The sequence below is a fragment of the Leptopilina boulardi genome, unplaced genomic scaffold (genome assembly GCF_019393585.1).
Source record: "Leptopilina boulardi isolate dan_hultmark-lab unplaced genomic scaffold, ZJU_Lbou_2.1 LbouV2_55, whole genome shotgun sequence".
In the NCBI taxonomy this organism is placed as follows: Eukaryota; Metazoa; Arthropoda; class Insecta; order Hymenoptera; family Figitidae; genus Leptopilina; species Leptopilina boulardi.
The window spans coordinates 884,569-905,357 of NW_026138000.1; the positions used below are offsets into that span (position 1 = coordinate 884,569).

A 20,789-nucleotide genomic window follows, 5' to 3' on the forward strand; every position below is an offset into this window, starting at 1 on the left:
TATTTTGGAAATAATTTTTACGACGAAAATGAAACATTTTTATAATTTTTAATAATAAATAAAATGTTTTTAAAAAACAAAATTAAGGTATTTATTATTTTTTAATTTTTGAAAAAGGGTAATTAGTAAAATTACTACGGGGAAAATAATAAATAAATAAAATAAAATAAAAAAGTTTTTAAATTATTTTTTCTAAACATAAAATTTTTTACTTTAATTTTTTTCGAAATTTTCAAATTGCCGCCTTCCAATCTAATTAGAATCTTTTCTCTTAATTGATTAACCTTTACCACTATAGGTTGCTAATTTAAGTATTGTTGTCTCTATCTCACTCGCTCAACTCGCACTTTCTCTTTCTCTCTTTTCCACTATGATTGGAAGTTTAAACTCATTACACAAAGTGCTGTGTAGATAAATTGTTCTCCTCTCAAGGAAGAGGAAAATTGTATTTCAAAAATTTTTTGGGAAAAAAAAAAAAATTTTTTAAATTATTTTCTAATTAAATATTTTTAATTTGAATTGAAGAATTTTTTAAATTAATATTATCAAACAATTTCACGTGGACTGTGGATTGGAAAAAGAAAATCGTCCAAAAACGGATCTGCGGAGGCGAACGACCCTGAGGTTTTCCTTAGGGCACTACTATGAGACCTACGTGAGTACATGAAACATACATCTTATGGAAACTACAAAATAAAATTTTTTCCTTTTTCTTAAAAAAAAAAAATTAATTTTGATGTAAATTTAATTTAATTTGTTTAATTTTTTCTAAATTTTTATTTAGATGAAGTAAAATTAATTTTTACCTAATAAATAAATTAATTAATGAACTTTATACCATTAATTTAATTGATTTAATAAAATTTATTTAATGCCATTTAATTAAATTTAATAAAATTTATTTAATGCCATTTAATTAAATTTAATAAAATTTATTTAATGCCATTTAATTAAATTTAATAAAATTTATTTAATAATAATTTCTGATTTTACTTTTGATTAACTACTGTATTTTAAAAATTTAAATAATTTCCGTTTAATTAACTATTATATTTTGGTAATTTTTTGTTTAATTAATAAATTATTTAATAAATTTTATTACTTTATTATTAATAAATTATTCGATAATTGTTTAATGAATTTTCAGTTAATAAATCTCGTTCAGTCAAAACTAATTTATATAAATTTCTTTTCATTTAACATATTAAAATATAAAGTTGCAAAAAATAATAATTTAAAGTTGGAAAAATTAGTTAAATTAATTTTTAAAATTAATGGAAAAAAAAATTCTTTTATAGTAAACAAAATATGAAAAAACTGAATAGTACAAAAAATAGTAAATAAATAAAAAAAAACCTAATAATAAATAATAATAGTAATAATAATAATAATAGTAATAATAATAAAAAGAATAATAATAATAACAGTACTAATAAATTATAATAACAATAGTAATAAAAGTAGTAATAAAATAAATAATTAATAAATATAAAAAGTTTTAAATAAAAAAATTTTTTTTTTAAATTAAATTCGAAAAATAAGTAAAAAAAAAAATTAAATTGCATCTATTTGATTTAAATGACGTTTGATTGACAGTCAATTGACACCGCGCGTCTTTTTAAGATCGATCTCAGTTTGGATGGGAAGCACACACGACTATAGAGAAAGTTTAAATTAACTTTTTCCTCAGCTCTAAATTTAAACAGCTCGTAAATCAGAAGGGTTTTATTTCAAAACAGGATCATCGTGATTTTTTTTTGTTTTGTTTATCCAAAAACATCACTTAAAAGTATTGAGCAACAATTATTATTATTATTATTATTATTATTTTAATTAATTTAAAATCGAATGAATTGAAAAAATTATTTTTTTCTTTCATGTTGAATTCATTTTTTAATCGAATAAACAGAATAAAAAAATAGAAAATTTGTTATAAATAAAAATTAATTTACAAATTTTTTTTTAGAATTAATTTTTACTAAAATTTTATCAAATATTATTTTCGCAATTTATTTTATTTATTATTACTATTATATTATTAGTATTGCAGTTATTAATTATTATTATTATTATTATAATTTCCAGAACAAAAATTAAAATTTTTTTTAAGAAAACAGTTTGAAAAAAAAAATTTTTTTTTCCTCCCCCTTCGAATAAAAGAAAAATATAACGAAAACTGAAAATTCATGGGCGATTCTTTTGGCTATATATGAGGGACACATTAAAAATATGTGTACATAAATGTATATATATTTATTTATAAATATATAAAAAAGAAAACGAGTGCAGGTCGTATAAGTCAGAGAACAATACAACGAATGCCAATTGGAAATGAGGCCAGAATGGCACTAACAGATTCGAAGTCAGTTGGGCAACGAGCTTGCGGCTAAAGCCTGTCAAAGTCAAAGCTCCCCGAACAGTGGTCGTTTCTATTTCGTCCGATTACAGTCACGGTTTTTTTCAATCGTCGAAAAAATTGCCCACCAAAAATTTCTTTAACCTCAGCGCGCGCGGTGAATCAATATTTTTTTTTAATTTTTTTTTTCTCAAAAGGGTTTGTTAGGGAAAATTTAAAAAAAATATATTTAATTTTTTTTTTCAACGGGATAATTAAAAATTAAATATTAGATTATGACGAAAAGACAAACCGTGGTCGTGAAATTACGGAGACCAAGTCGATGTCAACCGTGGGGTATCAGCATCGCCGGGGGTGCTGATTTAGGAACACCGATCATCGTCACCCGTGTGAGTTTATAGAATAGAAAAAATTAAATAAAAAATTTTTTTATGTTTTTAAAAATTAGAATTCGAAATAAATTTCTAGGTGGGAAAACAAATGAGATTGATAATAACCTTTTTTTTTATAAAAAAAAAAAATGAAAATTGGTTTTTAGTTTGAAAATTATTAAATTTCTATACAGGTGGTTGCGTCTATTTACAAGTGAATTTAAAGGACAATAAAATAATATAATAATAATTAATATACAATAATAAATAATATATTTACTGGAAATTAATTTTTTAATTACCGAAATTATTTTAAGTGCTTTAATTATGAGGAAAAAAAATTTACTATTGACAAAATAAAAAAAAGTGATCTGTTTGGAAAAGTGTTTCGTAGATTAGACGTACCAGAACAATATTGTTCTGTATTTTTTTTTTGAAGTTATCAGACTAAAAAAATTTTTTTGTTCCTTTACTCTAGAAAAATATTTTAATTCCTTGTCAAAAGGAAAATTTTTAATAGTTTTCTAAGTAAAGGTAACACTTTTATTTCTAACCTCCTGACAAGATGATGACTTAATCAGGACTGGGAAGTTTCACAAAAAAAAACCCTTATTTATTTTTCCCCTATAGGAGGTTTGTTACCAACCGTAGAAAATGAAAGTCAACAGTCTCGAAACAATGCGAATAATTCCTATTGGCTGACAATTTGATAAATTTTAATTTCTCGATCACGATTGGTCAAATGACAAAAAGGGAGCGAATATTTAAAAATAGATTAAAATTTTTTTTTTATTTTCTAATAATAAATGAATTGTTGAAAAAATAATTTTGTTTTCCCTCTTTTTTTTACAGTCGGAGAACGAAGACCTCCAGAAGGGTGACGTGATCAAAAAAATTGACGAGTACGACGTTCGGGACTTGAGACACATTGACGCCCAGAATCTGCTAAAAAATTCAGAGTCTGTAAGACTTGTCATCGAAAGGTCTGATTCATTGAGAGATTACACATCTCATTATCATTCATCGCAATCATCGATTTTCAAATCAATCATTGATGATAATGGGGCTCACGGTTTAAATTTGTTAGAATACATTTTTTTTTCTCTTTTATTTCTGCTATAAATTAATTTTCTCTTTTCTAAGATATTAAAATCTTTTTCTCTTGCTTTGCTCTTTTTTTAAAAAATAAATTATTATTATAATTATCGTAACTATTTGTACGTGTAATTATTTTTATTTCATCATTTTTTTTTTGTTAATTCATTTTTTATTTCTACTATTTTCCATTACTAATGCTTCATTATTTCATTTCATTTAAGAATTTTTATTTCTTTTCCTTTGAGATTTAAAAAAATTTATTTCCATATTTTCTTTATTTCATTTTTGTTTCCAATACTATCTTCTTTTAAATTTTTGTTTCTTGAGAATTTTTTTTTTTTGTCGATTATACGCTTAAGCCCTTTTTCGCAATGCTTGCTAAAATAATAATTGAAAAAAAATTGATTGTCTTTGATGCCTTGGCAAAATACTGACTCTTTGCAGATTCTTCGCGTAATTTTCTCAAAAAAAAAATTAAATTACATACATTATGATAATGTGAAATATTTTTTTTCTTTTTTTTGGTTTCTTTTTTCATTTTTTGCGAACCGTCCAGACCAAAATTGGCACAGGAGCAAAAAATTTTGCCAAAAAGTCCAATTCCACCGGCAACGCCAATTGAGGATGATTTCTCCAGTCTATCGAGTACGGAACATATTCATCTTGCGAGAGAACATTTAGATGAAATACGAGAGGAGAGGATTTACCTTTCTCAGGTATTTTATTATTTTTTTAAAAACTTTTTCAAGATTAATTGTTTTTTTTAAATTTTTTTTTAAGTTACATTATTTTTAATTAATTTTTTTAAAAATTTTTTATTAATTTAATTTATTTTTTTTTAATTTATATAATTTTTTATTTTATTTTTATATTAATTTAATTTAATTTTTTTTAAATTTTATAACTTTTATTTTAATTTTTATTAATTTTCATAAAATTTTTATTAATTTAATTTAAAAGAATTTATTTTTTTTTATTTTATTTAAATTTTTTATTATTTTTATTTTAATTTTTATTAATTTTCATAAAATTTTTATTAATTTAATTTAAAAGAATTTATTTTTATTAATTTTTTTTTATTTTTTTTTTTTAATTTTTATTACTTTTATTTTAATTTTTATTATTTTTATTTCGTTTTTTTTCAACTTTGATTTTTTTTTTTTAATTTTTATGATATTTTTTTTAATCATTTTTATTTTATTTTCATTTATTATTACTTTTCCATCCTTCTTTTTTTGTTGCCAATATAAAAAAAATTGAATAAATTAAATTATAATAAACAAAAATAATTATCGATATAAAATATCGATTTAGGGTCGCGCGAAAGTGAAGTTTTGCAAATATATTTTTCTTGGCAAGCATCGATGCCGGAAAAACCACGTGGAGGCAGTCTGCAAAGCTATAAATATAACTTTTGCATCGAAATCACCGCCTCGATTCGATACTGCTCAATTCTTTGACTCGCGAAACACAAAATGCACTCTTTTTTTTTTATCTTTTTCCAATTTCTCAAAAATTCAATTTTGTCCAATAAAAATTATACTTTCCGATTCAATTTTTTTTTTCGAATATTGACAAAACTTATTATTATTATTATTATTTATTATTGTATTCTTTTAAATTTTTTAATTATTATTTTTCTTTATTAAAAAAAAAATTTTTAATTTAAATTTTATTTTTTACTTTGTATATTTGATTTTTTTGTTTTTGATTACTTTATTTGTATTTATTTTTAATTTTTAAATTGTTTTTTTATTTTTTATTATTTTTTTTTACTTATTAATTTTTAAATTGTTTTTTCAATTTTTATTATTTTTATTTAATTACTTATTAATTTAAAAAAAAAATTTTTTACTTATTTATTTTTTTTTAATTTTTGAAATTTAAGTTTTATTTTTTTATTATTTGTACCTTCTTTTTTTATTTTATTATTTTTAAAAATCTTTTATAGAGTTTTATTTAAAAAAATCTTTTATAGATTTTTATTTAAAAAACTTTTTTTTGTTAATTTTTTTAATTTTAATAATTTCAAAGGAATATTTTTTTTTTTTGTTATAGTCGAAAAAGAAATTTTCTCGGTGCTTCATGAAGTATTATGCAAGTTAACAATCTTAGCAGAGAAAATAAATATAGTTCTAAAGCATATGCTATTCATTTTAGGAAAATTTTTCCCAAGTATATATATATATGTATATACATATGAAAATGTGAATCTTTTCAATGACCTTGACAGTTGGGAAATCGCTAGAGTTTCGCTTTTCATCCAAAAACACCTTAAAAGAAATGACGTTTGCCAAAATAAACATTAGCCTTGACTTGTTTTTGTTTCTTCCCTTCTTTCTTCATCTTCTTCTTCTTCTTATTCACGAATTCAAATTTGTCATAATTTTTCTTCCAATTATGTGGGAAATAATTTTTTCTTTATTGAATTATTTTCTCTTCACTAAATATTACTCATTTCTTTAATTGCATTTCCTTCAATTCTTTTTTTTAATTATTTTTAATTATTTAATTTTATTTTCTCCCTTTTTTTAAACTTTTTTCTTCAATTCTTTTTCTTTATTTTCTTTCTTCAATCATTTTTTTGTAATTTCTTCAATTCTTTTTCTTTATTTTCTTTCTTCAATCATTTTTTTTTAATTTCTTCAATTCTTTTTCTTTATTTTCTTTCTTCAATTGTTTTCCTTTATTTTTATTCATAATTTTTTCAATTCCTCTTTTATAAATTTAAAAAAAAATTAATTTTTTTAACTTTTAAATTTAAATTGATCATTTTAAATTTTAATTAAATTTTAAATTAAAAAAAAAAATTTTTTAATATTTTTAAAAAAATCTCTAGCTCTTTTCTTGGCGGGAATTTAAATTCAATTTTTTGAAAAAGTATAGATATTGTATATACATATAAAAACGTTTGAGATGGGGATTATAATATACGTAGGTGTAAGATATCCTTGCTTTGAGAGATTCAAGTCTGCTCGAAATTTAAGCCGTGAGCCAGAGTTAGTTCCGCCCGCGCGCCTAACCAGTGCGTTACTCAAAAAAAAAAAATTTTTTTTTGTCAATAAAAATAAAAATTATATTTTAATTTTGAAATCTTCTATTTTTTTTAAGTTTCGGAAAAATACGAGTTTTCTTTGAAAAAAAAAAAAAAAAAAAAAAATGCCCCTTTACACTTATCGTTTCCCCGTGGAACGACGAACAACGAGAGAGGAGGAAGCTGCCGTTTATTGGGTAGGCGTTAATTACAAATAAATTAATTCTGAATTTAAAAAAATAATAATAAAAAAAAAATTTGCAAAAATATCTTAATAATTTCTATCAACTAACGAGAAAAAGTGAATTACATTTAAAACTATCAAAAATTTACTTCCCAAAAAATTTATTTAAAACAAAAAAAAAATATCAAGCAAAAATAATTTTAGAGAAAATTTTTAATACGATTAGTAAGAAAAAATAATTACAAAAAACGAATTTTTTCGTAAATAAAAATCTCAACTTTGAAATATTCTTTTTTTTTTAATTATAAAAATGTAATGTAAAAAAAAATTTGTTTTCATTATTTTTTAAAGATGAATTTAAATAGAACATTTTTTTAAATTATTACCATTTAAAAATTATTTTTCTAAATACGTATCGTTTTTTTGAAAAAGTTAAAATTCAACACTTCAAATTCTAGAAATAAACATTTTTTTTTTATACACAAAAGATTTATGTATTAAAAAAAAGTCAATAAATCTGAGAAAGATTTTATTTGTTTTAGAAAAAAAAAAAAAAATTAATTAAGAGTAAATTTTTTTCAAAATGTAATTTTCCTTTTCTCTAAATCAAAACAGAAAGATAAATTTTTAAAAATTTTTTTTTACTTTTGTTAAGAGAAAAAAAAAATTATGAAATAGTTACAAAAATACTTTCAATTCTCAAATTTGTTTCGCAATAATTCAACTCTGACGTGAACGACTGCTGCCAAAAATTACTAAACGTTATTGGAGTAAACAAATAGATTTGCTGTTTTCCTCATCGGTCATTAAACCAAAAGGAAATTGTTTCATTAAATTTATAATTAAAAAAAATTGTTTTAGAAAAAAAAAAATTAATTGTAATCTTTTTAAAGAAGTAAAAAAAATATATATATTGGAAAATTAAATTTAAAAAACAAATTTTTTTTCTGTATAAAAAATTATTTCTATAAGAGAACATTGAGAATTTAATATTGCTTCAACTGTTTTTCCTTTCTTTGTTTTTTTTATCTTATAAACCTTTAAATTCCTAGGGTTGAAAAGGAGTATTTTACTTCCTAGAGTTAAAAAAAAACTATTTTCCTTCCTAGGGTTAAAAAATACTATTTTACGCCCTAGGGTTAAAAAGAGTATTTTCCTCCCTAGGGTTAAAAAATGGTATTTTACTCCCTAGGGTTAAAAAAGGGTATTTTACTCCCTAGGGTTAAAAAAAGGCTACTTTACTTACTAGAACGAAAAATAGTATTCCCTAGGCTTAAAAATATTTGGCCTAATAACTCGTAAAATTTAAAAAAATTATATTCATGTAACTAAATTGTCAATTTATTATTTTACTATCTATTGTATTTCTAATTTATTATCTTCGTATTATGAAACATTTTTTTAAGGGAAAATAATTTTTAAATAAATTACAAAATAAATAAATAAATAATAATAATAATAATAATAATAATAATAAATGCTTCTAAAATTTAGATAGTTATTTCGAATAAAACATTTTCGTCACAATGATTCAAACTTTGCGTATAATCATTTTGATAAATTATGCGATGAATATGTTTTGCCAAAAATTTTCTCTAGCTAGAATTATATTATCTGAGCCAAATTTGTTTTTTTATTTTTCTAATATTTTTTTTTTTTTTTTTTTTTTTTTTTATTTTTTATTTCCAAACAGTTTTGTAACAAAATTTTTGATTTACCAACAAGTGTCAAGTGAATATTTAGAAATGCGGATAAACATTTTGTCTGTCAACATTAAATCAATCTTGATCTCATTTTCCGATTATAAATTTCCTGAAACAATTTTCTTATGCTTTTCAACTATATATATTTAAATGCAAAAAAAATAATAATTTTGGAATATAAAAAAAATAGAGATTTCAAAACACCGCAAGAAGACGGAATTTAGGTTGTGGAACCTGACCTTCGAAACTTGACCTACAGAAGTTTTTTTTCTTTTTTTTTTTTTCATTTAAATCGACGCAATCGTGACGAGTGTCGTTAGAGGGGGGGGGAAGGGGTTTAAAAAAAAAAAATTATGGAAAATGGAGTTTAACGGATGGCAACTTGATCGCAAAGTGCGCGTTATTTTTGCCCACCGAAGCCTTCATCTATTTCGAGTCGCGACGCAGCTTCCACACATACAACTCTTGTCACAAAATAATGTACCTGACCTATTTATAATGAAATTCCGGGGAAAAAAAAAAAATATCACTCATTTATTATTATTTGACGAGAAAAAAAAGAGGAAGGGAATTTTATTAAATAATTTTTAAAAAAAATTTAAAGCTACATTTTCTTGAGATTAGGTGTATATATATATATAATGCGACGATGCAAAATGAAACAGCGCGGCGCGATTTGTCGAGATTTAATAATAGACTTTAGCCCTGCCCTTCAAAATCTCTCAAGCAATTTTATAACTAAGCATTTATATACATATATATATATATTTCTTTCTTTTTTTTCTACGACTAATCGCGAAAATTCTATATAAACCGATGCTTTTGTCTCAAAAAGCCGGAAGCACTTTACGTAGACGGAAATCTAAAAAGGATCGTTAACGACCAAGTGTTGCCTCTCAATCTTAATGCTTGACAAGCTCTCTAGCTAAAAATGTCATTTTAGCGGCTTTTAAAGTTCCCGTTAAATGTTTATTGCGATTTTAATAAATGATAATAGATTTTAATTTAAACCGAATTTACTTTTTATTAAATTAACTTTATTTATTAATTCCTTAATTCTAATTTTATTATTAAACGGCTATATTTTGAAAAAAAAGTAATTCTTTAACCGGGGGAATTTAATAAATGAATTTAAAAAATTTAGCGTCTTAATTAATTTTCCGAATAACGAAAAAACCCGATTTCCAAATATTTCCGAAAGTAAGAATTGAATTTTTTGTTCAAAAAATAAAATAAAAATTTATATAAAATTTGTTTCTATAAATAAGCCAATTCGAGTTTTGTATCATAATCCATATTTTTTTTGGAATTGGTGAAAAATATATTTTTCCAAAATGCTTTGTTTGGTAAAAAAAAAATTATACGTATTCGTTCAACAATATTTCCTTGTGAATGTCTAATTGATGAAAATACCAGTTGTATCTCTTCTTCTTTAGTGTGTTAATTTACATTTTTTGTAGTATGTAAATTGATTACCAAAATGGTCGGAAATAATTTCCCCTCTTTTCTAATTTCTTAGAAAGAATGAAAATTTTATTTCCAACCGCTTTTGTTGTCATTTTTCTAATAGGATATAATTTTACATATTTACTAAAATAATTAATTAATTAAAAATTATAATTTAATTTCCATCACATAAAAAAATACTTTTCGTTTTTGAAATTATTTTTTCTTGATCGAGGGAATTTAAAAAAAAATTTAACCGCGTTGCCTTTGTAAATGTTTTTTTTTAACTTTGCAGTAGAATGTTTTTATCTTTATAGCAAAAAGTTTGTCCCAATTTCACGCGAACTTGCAAGTTTAGTGGAGCATCTTAAATGCGAGAAATTTTCTTTGAGCATATCACGAAAGTTTCAACATATTGAATCGTGTGTGCGCAATTGAAAATGTATGACATAACAAACGCAAAAGTATGTCTTTGCCAAACCTTTCAATTGAAAAAGCACACACACAAATTTATGTAATTTTCCTTAATTAAATATATATATATATTTACACAGACTTCTTGACATTAGGAATTTTTATTATTAGCCAAATTTTCAAAAATCTTCACAAAAAACAATGTAAATGGCAATTAAAAGTTAATTTCAAAAGAAAATTTTTTAAATTTCCATTCCTTTTTGTCTAAGAAGTCAGTATGTAATTGTAGAAAAATAATTCTTTTAACCCCTTTAAAGTAGTTAGTTTCGTTTTTTAATTTTAATTAAATTCAAATTTTCATTTAAATTACCAATTTTTGAATTTAAAATTAAACTGAAATGTAAAAAAAAAAGAAATTCGAGTTAAAAATTTTCAAAAACAAAATAATCGCAGACCTCGGGCAAAAAGGCAACATCTGTATAATGGACTACTATCAAAATCATTTATTTTTGTAGTTTATGCGTAGGTGTCTAGAGAGAAATTATTAAATTGAGTCCGCGCTTGCACTGATTAATTGGCGATCATCCGATTTAAATTTAACCCTAATTTCTTTTTTTTTCTTTTCTCTTTTTAATATTTCATCATTGACATAGGGTAATTGACACCCATTTGGCATGAGTGACTTGAAATTATATTTAATCTCTTGGTCATCAACCTCTATTCGAAATATTTATTAATAAAATTAATAAAAATATTTAATAAAAGACAAAAAATAATCTCGAAAACTTTAAAAGATAGAGAAAAATGTTGTATAGCAAAGTTGTAACTTGGTAAATTGTGAGAAAAAAAGCTTATGAGGCCGAATTTTTAGAGGCAATAGGTTTCAAGATAATTTGGTCAGAATTTTGGATTTTGCATTAAAAAAAATATAATTTTATATGTATATACAGTAATTTTTTAAGGAATTTAGCTATTTTTTAGTTTTATCATATTTTTTGAGTGCTTTGGGATGAGAATATGTCTATTTTGTGAACTAAATTTATTTTCTTTCAATGTACTTTGATTTTTAATAAAAATTTCGAATTTTTTGCTGCTTTTTGATATTTGAAGCTCTGTAACTTTTTCAATTCAATTTTAATTGCAAAATATCAAAGGGAAAAAATATTTTTGAAAGTATGTGAAACGCTAAATATGATGTACAGGAGTAATTCTGCATTTTTTTTTTATGTTTTTGGTCAATCACTTCAATCATTCTTAACTGCTGTTCTTAGTTTCATTAAGGAAAATCCGATTTGTAATTATTAATCGCTACTTTGTGCCCTTTAAAAATTAATTCATATTTGATAATCCTGTAATTAATCCAAGTGACTTGGATTTATTTCAAAAAAAAATTAAAAATAAAAACATAATTTTTGTGATGGTAATTTTCCCCATAAATTAAAATACTATTTTTCCCCACTTATTTTTATTCCTTTATAAAAAAAATAAATTTAAAAATGTAAATGTTAATTTATACATTTAAAAAGTTAAATTGTATTTTTTTTTAATTTTAGAATAAAAATAATTTTGAAAATCAAGAAAAAAATTAATTTTTCATTAAAAAAAAAAAAAAAATGAATAAATTTTTTTTTGATTTCAGCCTTATCGAACGACCCCCCTTGTTTTGCCAGGAGCAAAAATAAAAAAAGATGCCCCCCTTGGTGAATGCTATCTACGTCATCATCCAAATCCGATGATAAGAGCAGCACCACATCATTATGAGATTGCACATCCCGAAGTTGCTATGAAACAAAAAGTACGTAAATTTAAATATCATATCTCGCCAGTAGTGAGTGAACAAATTATAACATTATAAAAAAAAAAAAAAAAAATTATATTGTAAATCTGCATTTTTGTTAAAAAGGCAATGAAAATATTTCCAGTTTCTTAATTTTGTTTTTTTTAAATTATATATAAATTACAAAAATTTCCCCTTTTAATTTATAATATTTTGTAAAATAAATTTTATTTCTTTTATATTTTGTTAAATAAATAAATAAATAAATTTTTTAAATACAAAAAAAAATTTTATATAATTTTTTTTTAAAATTTCCCCTTTTAATTTTATATATTTTAAAATCAATTTTTTATTCCAATTTATTTATTTAAAATTTATTTGTTTCATTCATTTTTTAAAAATTTATTTCTAAATTAAATTTCTAAATTTCTTAAAATTAGAACTAAAAATTTTTTTTTCTCGAAATTTTCGAATTTTTTTTAATATTTTTAAAAATATCTAATTTTTAATATTTAATTTAATATGGAAAATAATAATATAAATAATAATTAATTTTTAATATGAAAAAATTTATTTATTTCCTCCATGAAAATGAAATTTTTAATTAAAAAATTATTAAAGTTATTAAAATCGAAATATTGGTATGAGTTAGAAAGAGACAGACATATTTTTTGTCCTTTTCCAACTCTCATGTTTCCCGCGTTTTTGTTTCTATTACCTTTTCACGAATTTTTTTCCGTTAAATTATTTTGGTAAAATATATTATTACTATTTATTTTCGTTCATAAAAAGAAATTAGGCAAAAATTCTTTTAAAAAAACTATAATTTCAAAAATTAAATGTAAATAAAATAATCTAAAATACTATAATAAAGAAAATTCAACATCGAGATTTCTAACCTAACTTTTTTTAGCTTTTAACAAAATTTGTCAGATAAAAAAAAATAAAAAAATTTTTTTACCAAGTGATAAATTCCAATATATAATATAATTTTGTCAGATATTTCAAAAAAAATAAATATATAAACAATAGATTAAATTTAACAAATTTTTTTTTTAAATTAATATTAATGTAAATCGCAATTAATATAAAATACAAACGTTAATACAAACTTTGATACTTCATTGAACGATGTAACTTCAAACCATGAATAACAATAATTTCAATAGATAGGAAAACTCGTTTCTAATTTGTTGGAAATATTACCAACCAATCAGAAACAAGTTTTCCTTTTTTCCGTTGAAATTAAAGCTGTCTCCACAATGAAATCAATTTGTTAACACAAAAATATCAACAAAATTAAATTAGAGATCCTAATGAGAAAATTCCTAATAAAAAATGCGCGGTATTTTTAAATATTAAAAAAAAATTCAGAAACTGGAACTATTTTTATAAACCTTTTTTTCTTAACGAAAAAAGAAAAAGGCGAATTGTATATTAATAAAAATATTTTTCCTTTCAACATTTATTGCATTGTATTTTGTAAATATATTTTTTATATTTATATATTATATATTTTTTATATTTATATATTATATATTTTTTATATTTATATATTATATATTTTTTTCATAATATATCTAAAAGAGTATAATAATTTTTTTCAAAAACAAAAAATACGAATCTCATCAGGTGGCTGAGTCGGTTCTACAGCGTGTTTTGGGACCCGATGAATTGCCTAAGGTTTGACAAAAAGAAAAACTGTTTTTTATAAGTGCTTTTGCATCATATTTAAAAAAAAAGCTTACGCGATTTTATCATTCATTATCCACCAGAATTTTAAAGGCGTATCTGGTATTATCATTAATTCCATATATAAATTTTTAAATTCTATTTATTTTTTTTATTTATTTTTCTATTTTTTTCTATATTTATTTTTCTATTTTTTTCTATATGTATTTTTCTATTTATTTCTACATTTATTTTTCTATTTTTCTATTTATTTCTATATTTATTTATTTTTAAAATAAATATCTTTAAATTCAATTTATAGAATCATGTAGCATGAGATAGAAAAGGATAGAAACGTATCTGTCCTTCTCTATCTCATGCTTCTCATAAAAACGCACCTTTAAGGTACATTTACATTTGGACAAATTGTTGGTTTCCATTGTCACCACTTGCCATTTGTCGTAATTCTCGTCAACTACCGCACCCTGCTCTAGTGAAAATTAAGTAACTTTATTGTTAAAATTAAAAGTTACTAAATTTTTACTAAAGCAGGATGCGGTAGTTGACGAGAATTATGACAAATGGCGAGTGGGGACAATGGAAATCAACCAAAAACTTGATTCGTTGTCCACGTATAGTCTCAAAAGTACGAAAAATTTTCTATTGTATGAACCAATCAAATTTGTGTATTTTTGTCCAAAAGAGTAAAACCCTTAAGGTGCGTTTTCATGAAACAACGGTTCGCGAATGTTTTTTTGTGCCAATCTTAAGATCAGGGATGGGAATGCAAACTTTTATTTATATAAAATTGAATAAAACTGGGCGTCAGTCGTGGCGGGTTTTTCAAATTCAAAAAAAAAATTTCATTTTCCCTATACAAAAAAAGGTTTTTTCTCTAGAAAAATATTTTCAAAATCAGAAAAAAAATGATAATTAACCCATATTATATTTACTAAACAGGAAATGAATTATTTTATCCTTATTCAGAGTATTATTCCTGCTTCTTGACTTGCAGTGACACACATCAATCATCGAAATTCATCGTGAGCCATTCAAAGTATTAATTAATATATATATATTTCATCATATAATTACTAATTTTCAATAGATTTTTTTTTCTTTTTAAAAAAAGAAAAAATATAAATAAAAACACAGGATGAAGCTGATGTACTCCAGCCGTCGAGTGAATTTTGAAAATTTACATAAAAAAAAATAATTATACAATAAAATAATAATAATATTATAAATTTATTACATTTTGTGTGACTTGAGAAATTTTTTGTGCTGACTGCCTGTTTCTTTAATAAACTGACGCTGCAAACTGACTGTAATTTTTTTTAATTCACTGTCCTTCAGACTTAAAACTTCTTCTAAAGGCACGTACACAATTTTGCATTGTGTACGTACCTTAATTCGATAGTATCGAATATGTGCACAATTTTATTGGTCAATTTTAGAGTCACGTGGCAACAGTGACAACAGAATCAACCAATCAGATTCTTTACATTAAAAAAAAAATGTTAAAAATACAAAAAATTTATCGCACATATTCAATATTTAATCATCAATAAACTATTTTATTTTTCTTAATCAAATAACGTTTCATTATTGATTTAAAATTTTGTTAAAAATTTAATTCTCCATGACAGTTAAAAAAAAAAATTTGTAATTTTCTAATATTTCTAAAAAAGAAAATTAACAAAAATTTCGTTTTTTTTTTTGGAACAAAAATTTTCTAACGCTTCACGTTTCAATTGATTTTGTTCGACAGGTTGTGCATAAGCAATTCAATACACCGATCGGACTCTACTCTGAACAAAATATCGCGGACACTATTAAATGTCAGGCATCTGCCATTCCGTAAGTAATCGAATAAAAAAAAAAAAAAGAAACATATCAGAATATTTAGCTTTTAACCCTCTAAATAGAAAAAAAAAATTTAGAAAAAAAATAATATGCTGCTTATAATAAATTGTTTATAACAAACTTGCTTTCGCTTTCTATGTATTAAAATTTTCACAACTAAAGGAAAAAAAAAATAATTTTAATTAAAAAAAAAGGAACGTTATTTATAAAAAGGGAACGTAAAAGTTTAGTGATTTCTCCGAAAGGTTAGAAAAATGTCTATTAGGCTGAGTTCACAGTGGAATAATATTAGGGGTAAAGGTACATTCACATGTAAATGAAAAGACAATGCAATTTGTTTTGCATTTACGTGTGAATGCACCTTTATGCATAAATTTCGATAAATTAGGCCGATTAAGTAGGTTTTTTTTAAATATAGACGTAAAAAACGTTACAAATTTTAATTCACTAAAGGTACAATCACATAACTGCAGTTAATCATTCGCATATAGTAGAACATCTCAAATGTGACATCCTTTTGCAAAGGTGTAATGTGAATGTACCTTAAAACTAATCTACTCAACACGTAACTGCCTAATCCTGAACGTGTGAACTACTGATATTAAAGGTGAATTCACAAGGAATCCTTAAGCTGCTTTCACAATAAATTTTTTTTCTTCTCCATGAAGAATATTCACTGTCAAAAATATGGTGTCTATTCTTTGAAAAAAAAAATTATTGTAAAAGCAGCTTAAAGCTTCTTTTGTGATTTCAACCCAAAATAAAAAAAAACACTGTGAACTGACCCTTACGGTCATTGCGTCAGAATGTAGAAAGATCTTTATATCAAGAACAAATTTTTTTACAGGTTATGTTTGCCATTTTAAAAAGATAAACTTTTTTTATTGGCGGGAAAAATTTAAAAAGAAAAAAGAGGCTAAATGAAAGTAAATTGGAGTGATTTCGCACCCTGATATTTACTGTGGCTGTTTCTTTATTTTTTGCAGCATTTTCATAGACTTTTCCTTCGTGAAACAAAAACAACAAATTCAGGAGAAAGCGAGAATTATGAAAGAACAGGCAATGGCAGCCACTTCAAAGAACGTGTGGCCTCAATTTAATAAACCAAATTAAATAAAAAAAAAAAAAAAAATACAAATTTAAATTTTAAAAAATCATTTTTTTTCAAAATCATATCCATTAAAAAGAAATCAGTAGTTTTGTTTTTGTTATGAAAAAAAATACAATAAAAAAAAGAGGAATTTCGAAAAAACGAGATTTTGAAAAAAAAAAATTTCTTAATTTCCCTAAGAGAATAATTTTTTTTTTTTTTAATGGGACAATAATTTCTCTTATATTTGCATGCACTATGCTTTTACGTGATAACTTAAAAATTGGACAAAAAATTAGGTACTAACGATATAGGTTAGAAATTATATTTCTTTATTTACTTTTCTATTCTAAAAATAATTGCTTGCACTAGATTTTAACTTTCCATTGAAAATTTTAAATTATCAAATTGAATTTCAAAATTTCTGGACAAATACCAGTGTTGCCAATTCGCTTTACACTGTTGCCAACACTAAAATTTAATAACTTTTCATTTAGAGCAAAATGAGTAAACGTACCTTAATATTGTGACGCATAAGTAACAAAAGCCCGCGAAATATTTGAAAATTTAAATTTTTAAATTCATTTTGATAATTTAAATAAAATTTAAAAATTGGGAAAGAAAAAACTAAATTTAATTGCACGTTCTAAATAAAGAATAGAAATTGAATAAATTATTGAGAGTTTAGTAGATTTTAGAAATGCTAAATTTGTTAATTAATAAAATAAAAAAAAAATAATAATAATAATAATTGGCTGCTGCTAATTTAACTCGCGAAATGAAACGATTAAGAATTCGTGTACGAACAATGTATAGCATCAAGAAACCGGTGAAGTACGACCCGAGTAAGAGCGAAGCATACAAGGCTCTTCAGGACGACGCATTTGGGGATTATGCACATCACGAAATCAGACAGCCAGCACGTACCGGAGTTTTCTCACCACAAAGATCAAATCATATTGGGGTACAAAAAAAATTATTAAAAAAAAAAAAAAAAAAAAAAAAAATTAAATTTAAATTTTTATGCCTTTTTCGAAGTAAATATAAATTAATTAAAAATTTACCCGCTAATTTTTTGAGTAAATAAATTATTAAATATTTTTTACAATGGTAATAAATATTTTTGATACGCTCTGAAGTAAGGGGCAAAAGAAACAAAAAAATTATAGGTTATGTTTATGATTGCTTTTCTACAAACAATCATAAACATAACCTATAATTTTTTTTATTCTTTTTCCCCCTTTCTTTAGGGAATTATTTAAATAAATTTATATTATTGAATTTGTTATTATTAATTTTTTTTATTATAATTAATTATTATCTTTAAAATTTTTTATTTAAAATTATATAAATTAATAATAAATTTACCCGCTAATTTTTTGAGTAAATAAATTATTAATTATTTTTTACAATGGTAATAAATATTTGTGATACGCTCTGAAGTAAGGGGCAAAAGAAACAAAAAAAATTATAGGTTATGTTTATGATTGCTTTTCTACAAACTATCATAAACATAACCTATAATTTTTTTTATTCTTTTTCCCCCTTTCTTTAGGGAATTATTTAAATAATTTTATATTATTAAATTTGTTATTATTAATTTTATTATTATAATTAATTATTATCTTAAAAATTTTTTATTTAAAATTAAAATTTTTTTTTTAAATATGGCCATATGTAAAAAATTTATTGTAAATTTTTTTTTTAACGCAAAATAAATTTTCTTTTACAATTACATTGTTTTCAGGCACCACAACCACCACCAAGGAGTCCTGCCTCATTTGTGAGTATAATTTTTAAATAATTTAATATTTTTTTTTAATTAATTAATTTAAATTATCTATTATATTAATTTAAGTGATGAAATTAATTAATTATTTTAATTAAATTTATTAATTTTATTTTAAAAAAATAATAATAAAATAAAAAAAAAATTTTTAATTTTAATTAATTTTAATTTTTTTAAAATTTTTTCTTTTTGTATGATAAATAATAATTTCAAATTAATAAAATTTTTTAAGGGTGGGAACTTTAGACGCCCTTTTCCTCTTCCTTTCGTTAAGGATCGAGTCAATGACTACTGAAATTTTGTACGTGAAAATTTGTGTACTTGATATAAATCGTCGCTTATATACATTCGCTAAATTGAAAAAAACTTGGCTTCGACTAAAATTCGCTCATTATATATACTAAAAGAAAGAAAAAAAAAAGTTATAAATTTTTTTTTTCACAAACTACGACTAAAACTGATAAAAATTTATCTACAAAAATAAAATTAAAAAAAAAAATTTTTTTCGCCTAAAACTTTTTTACTAAAAATAAAATTAAAAAAAATATGAAAATTTCGATTTTATTTAAATAATTAATAATTAATCATAAACTAATAAATACGTCGTGTTTAAAAATTAATTATTTAACCAATTATTAATTATTATTATCATTCATTTATTTTATAATTCACCGAGTTTAAATACTAATTAATTAAAAATTATTATTATTATTATTATTATTAATTTAATATAACTAAATTTTAATTAATAATAATTAAATTAATTAATTTGAAATAATTAAATTTTTTTTATAATAATTAAAAATTCAATTAATTAATTTGGAAATTATTTTGTATAATAATAATTTTGTTATTTTTTAATAATTTTATTTATTTATATTTTTTAATTTTATTTAATTTAATTTAATTTAATTTAATAATAACAATAAAAATTCATTAAATTTATAACAATATTTACATTATAATTTTAGCAATTATTTAAAATTTAATAATTCATTAAATTTTAACAGGAAATTAATAATTTTTTTTTTTTTTTAAAAGGACAATTCGGTTTTCTAAGTACACAAACCTCCCATCGAAAACCACATAAAGCTATATATATATAATTTTTTTCTTTTTTGAAAAAAAAAATAAAATAAATTAAAAAGAAAAATTTCTCCTTATGTATTTTTTAGATAGACGATGATGAAAAAATTCATCAAAGCAACAGCTTCAAGAGAATCATGTACAGTGTGATGGGCCATTCTGATTTTTGAAGAAAAAAAAAAAAAAAAAAAACCAAATCTGAACTGAATTGAAAAAAAAAAAAATATTTATATTTTGTTACGTGACAACAATATTGCAATTATTAACTGTGAAAATCGAAAAAAAAAATTTTATTTTTTTTCTACACATATATATACACACATCCCGAAGAATTAAAATAATTAACGTTTCAACGAGAAGAAAAAAAAAATTTACAAATTTTAATGAAATTTTTTATTTTAATTCTCTTATTATTTAAATTGAATATATCTATATACAAATTATATACATATATTTATGTTTTTAATTTTAATTTTTAATTTAAGTCTTATTATTATTATTATTATTTTACGCACAAAGCCCAATTATTTTTCCTCCACTGACGTAGAGAATAAAATAATATATAATATTTTATATCATGTCTCTTTTTTTCTTTTCCTATCCTTTTTTTTGTTAAATATTTTAATAATTATTATTTAATAATAGAATAATTAAATTTATTTATGTATTTGTTTATTTATTTATTTATTTATTTATTAGAGAAACAAATATTCAAACGTTTCGGAAACAAAAATAGCAATGGGATAGTTTAGTAATTGACCAAGAAGACCGTTTGGCGGCGCTATTGTTACGAAAATTTAAATCAATGCGATTTAGCTATTGTGAAAGAAGCCTAAATATTAGAAAAAAAAATTTTAATTCTAGTTTTAAAAAATTTTTGATCGACTTTTTGGTGTAAATCTAG

General features: G+C 22.2%; 2 protein-coding genes across 11 annotated transcripts in view; both read left to right on the top strand.

The window, feature by feature from the left end:
- The window catches only part of LOC127290022 (transmembrane protein 70 homolog, mitochondrial), a 144,682-nt gene that overhangs the window by 114,744 nt on the left and 9,149 nt on the right, over positions 1–20,789 (top strand). The gene's annotated exons all lie outside the window — the stretch shown is intronic.
- On the top strand, positions 2,347–20,458 carry LOC127290018 (PDZ and LIM domain protein 3). Of its 10 annotated transcripts, XM_051318372.1 has the most exons (10): positions 2,354–2,745; positions 3,580–3,809; positions 4,382–4,541; positions 12,246–12,401; positions 14,016–14,066; positions 15,826–15,914; positions 17,827–17,974; positions 18,758–18,793; positions 19,032–19,100; positions 19,975–20,458. In XM_051318372.1, the coding sequence occupies exons 1-9, from the start codon at positions 2,632–2,634 to the stop codon at positions 19,092–19,094; spliced, it is 1,047 nt and encodes a 348-aa protein (XP_051174329.1). In that variant the 5' UTR covers positions 2,354–2,631; the 3' UTR covers positions 19,095–19,100; positions 19,975–20,458. The 10 variants fall into 10 exon arrangements, with proteins under 10 accessions (XP_051174337.1, XP_051174336.1, XP_051174334.1 ...); XM_051318377.1 differs by lacking the exon at positions 17,827–17,974 and having other exon boundaries at positions 2,350–2,745; XM_051318370.1 differs by lacking the exon at positions 19,032–19,100.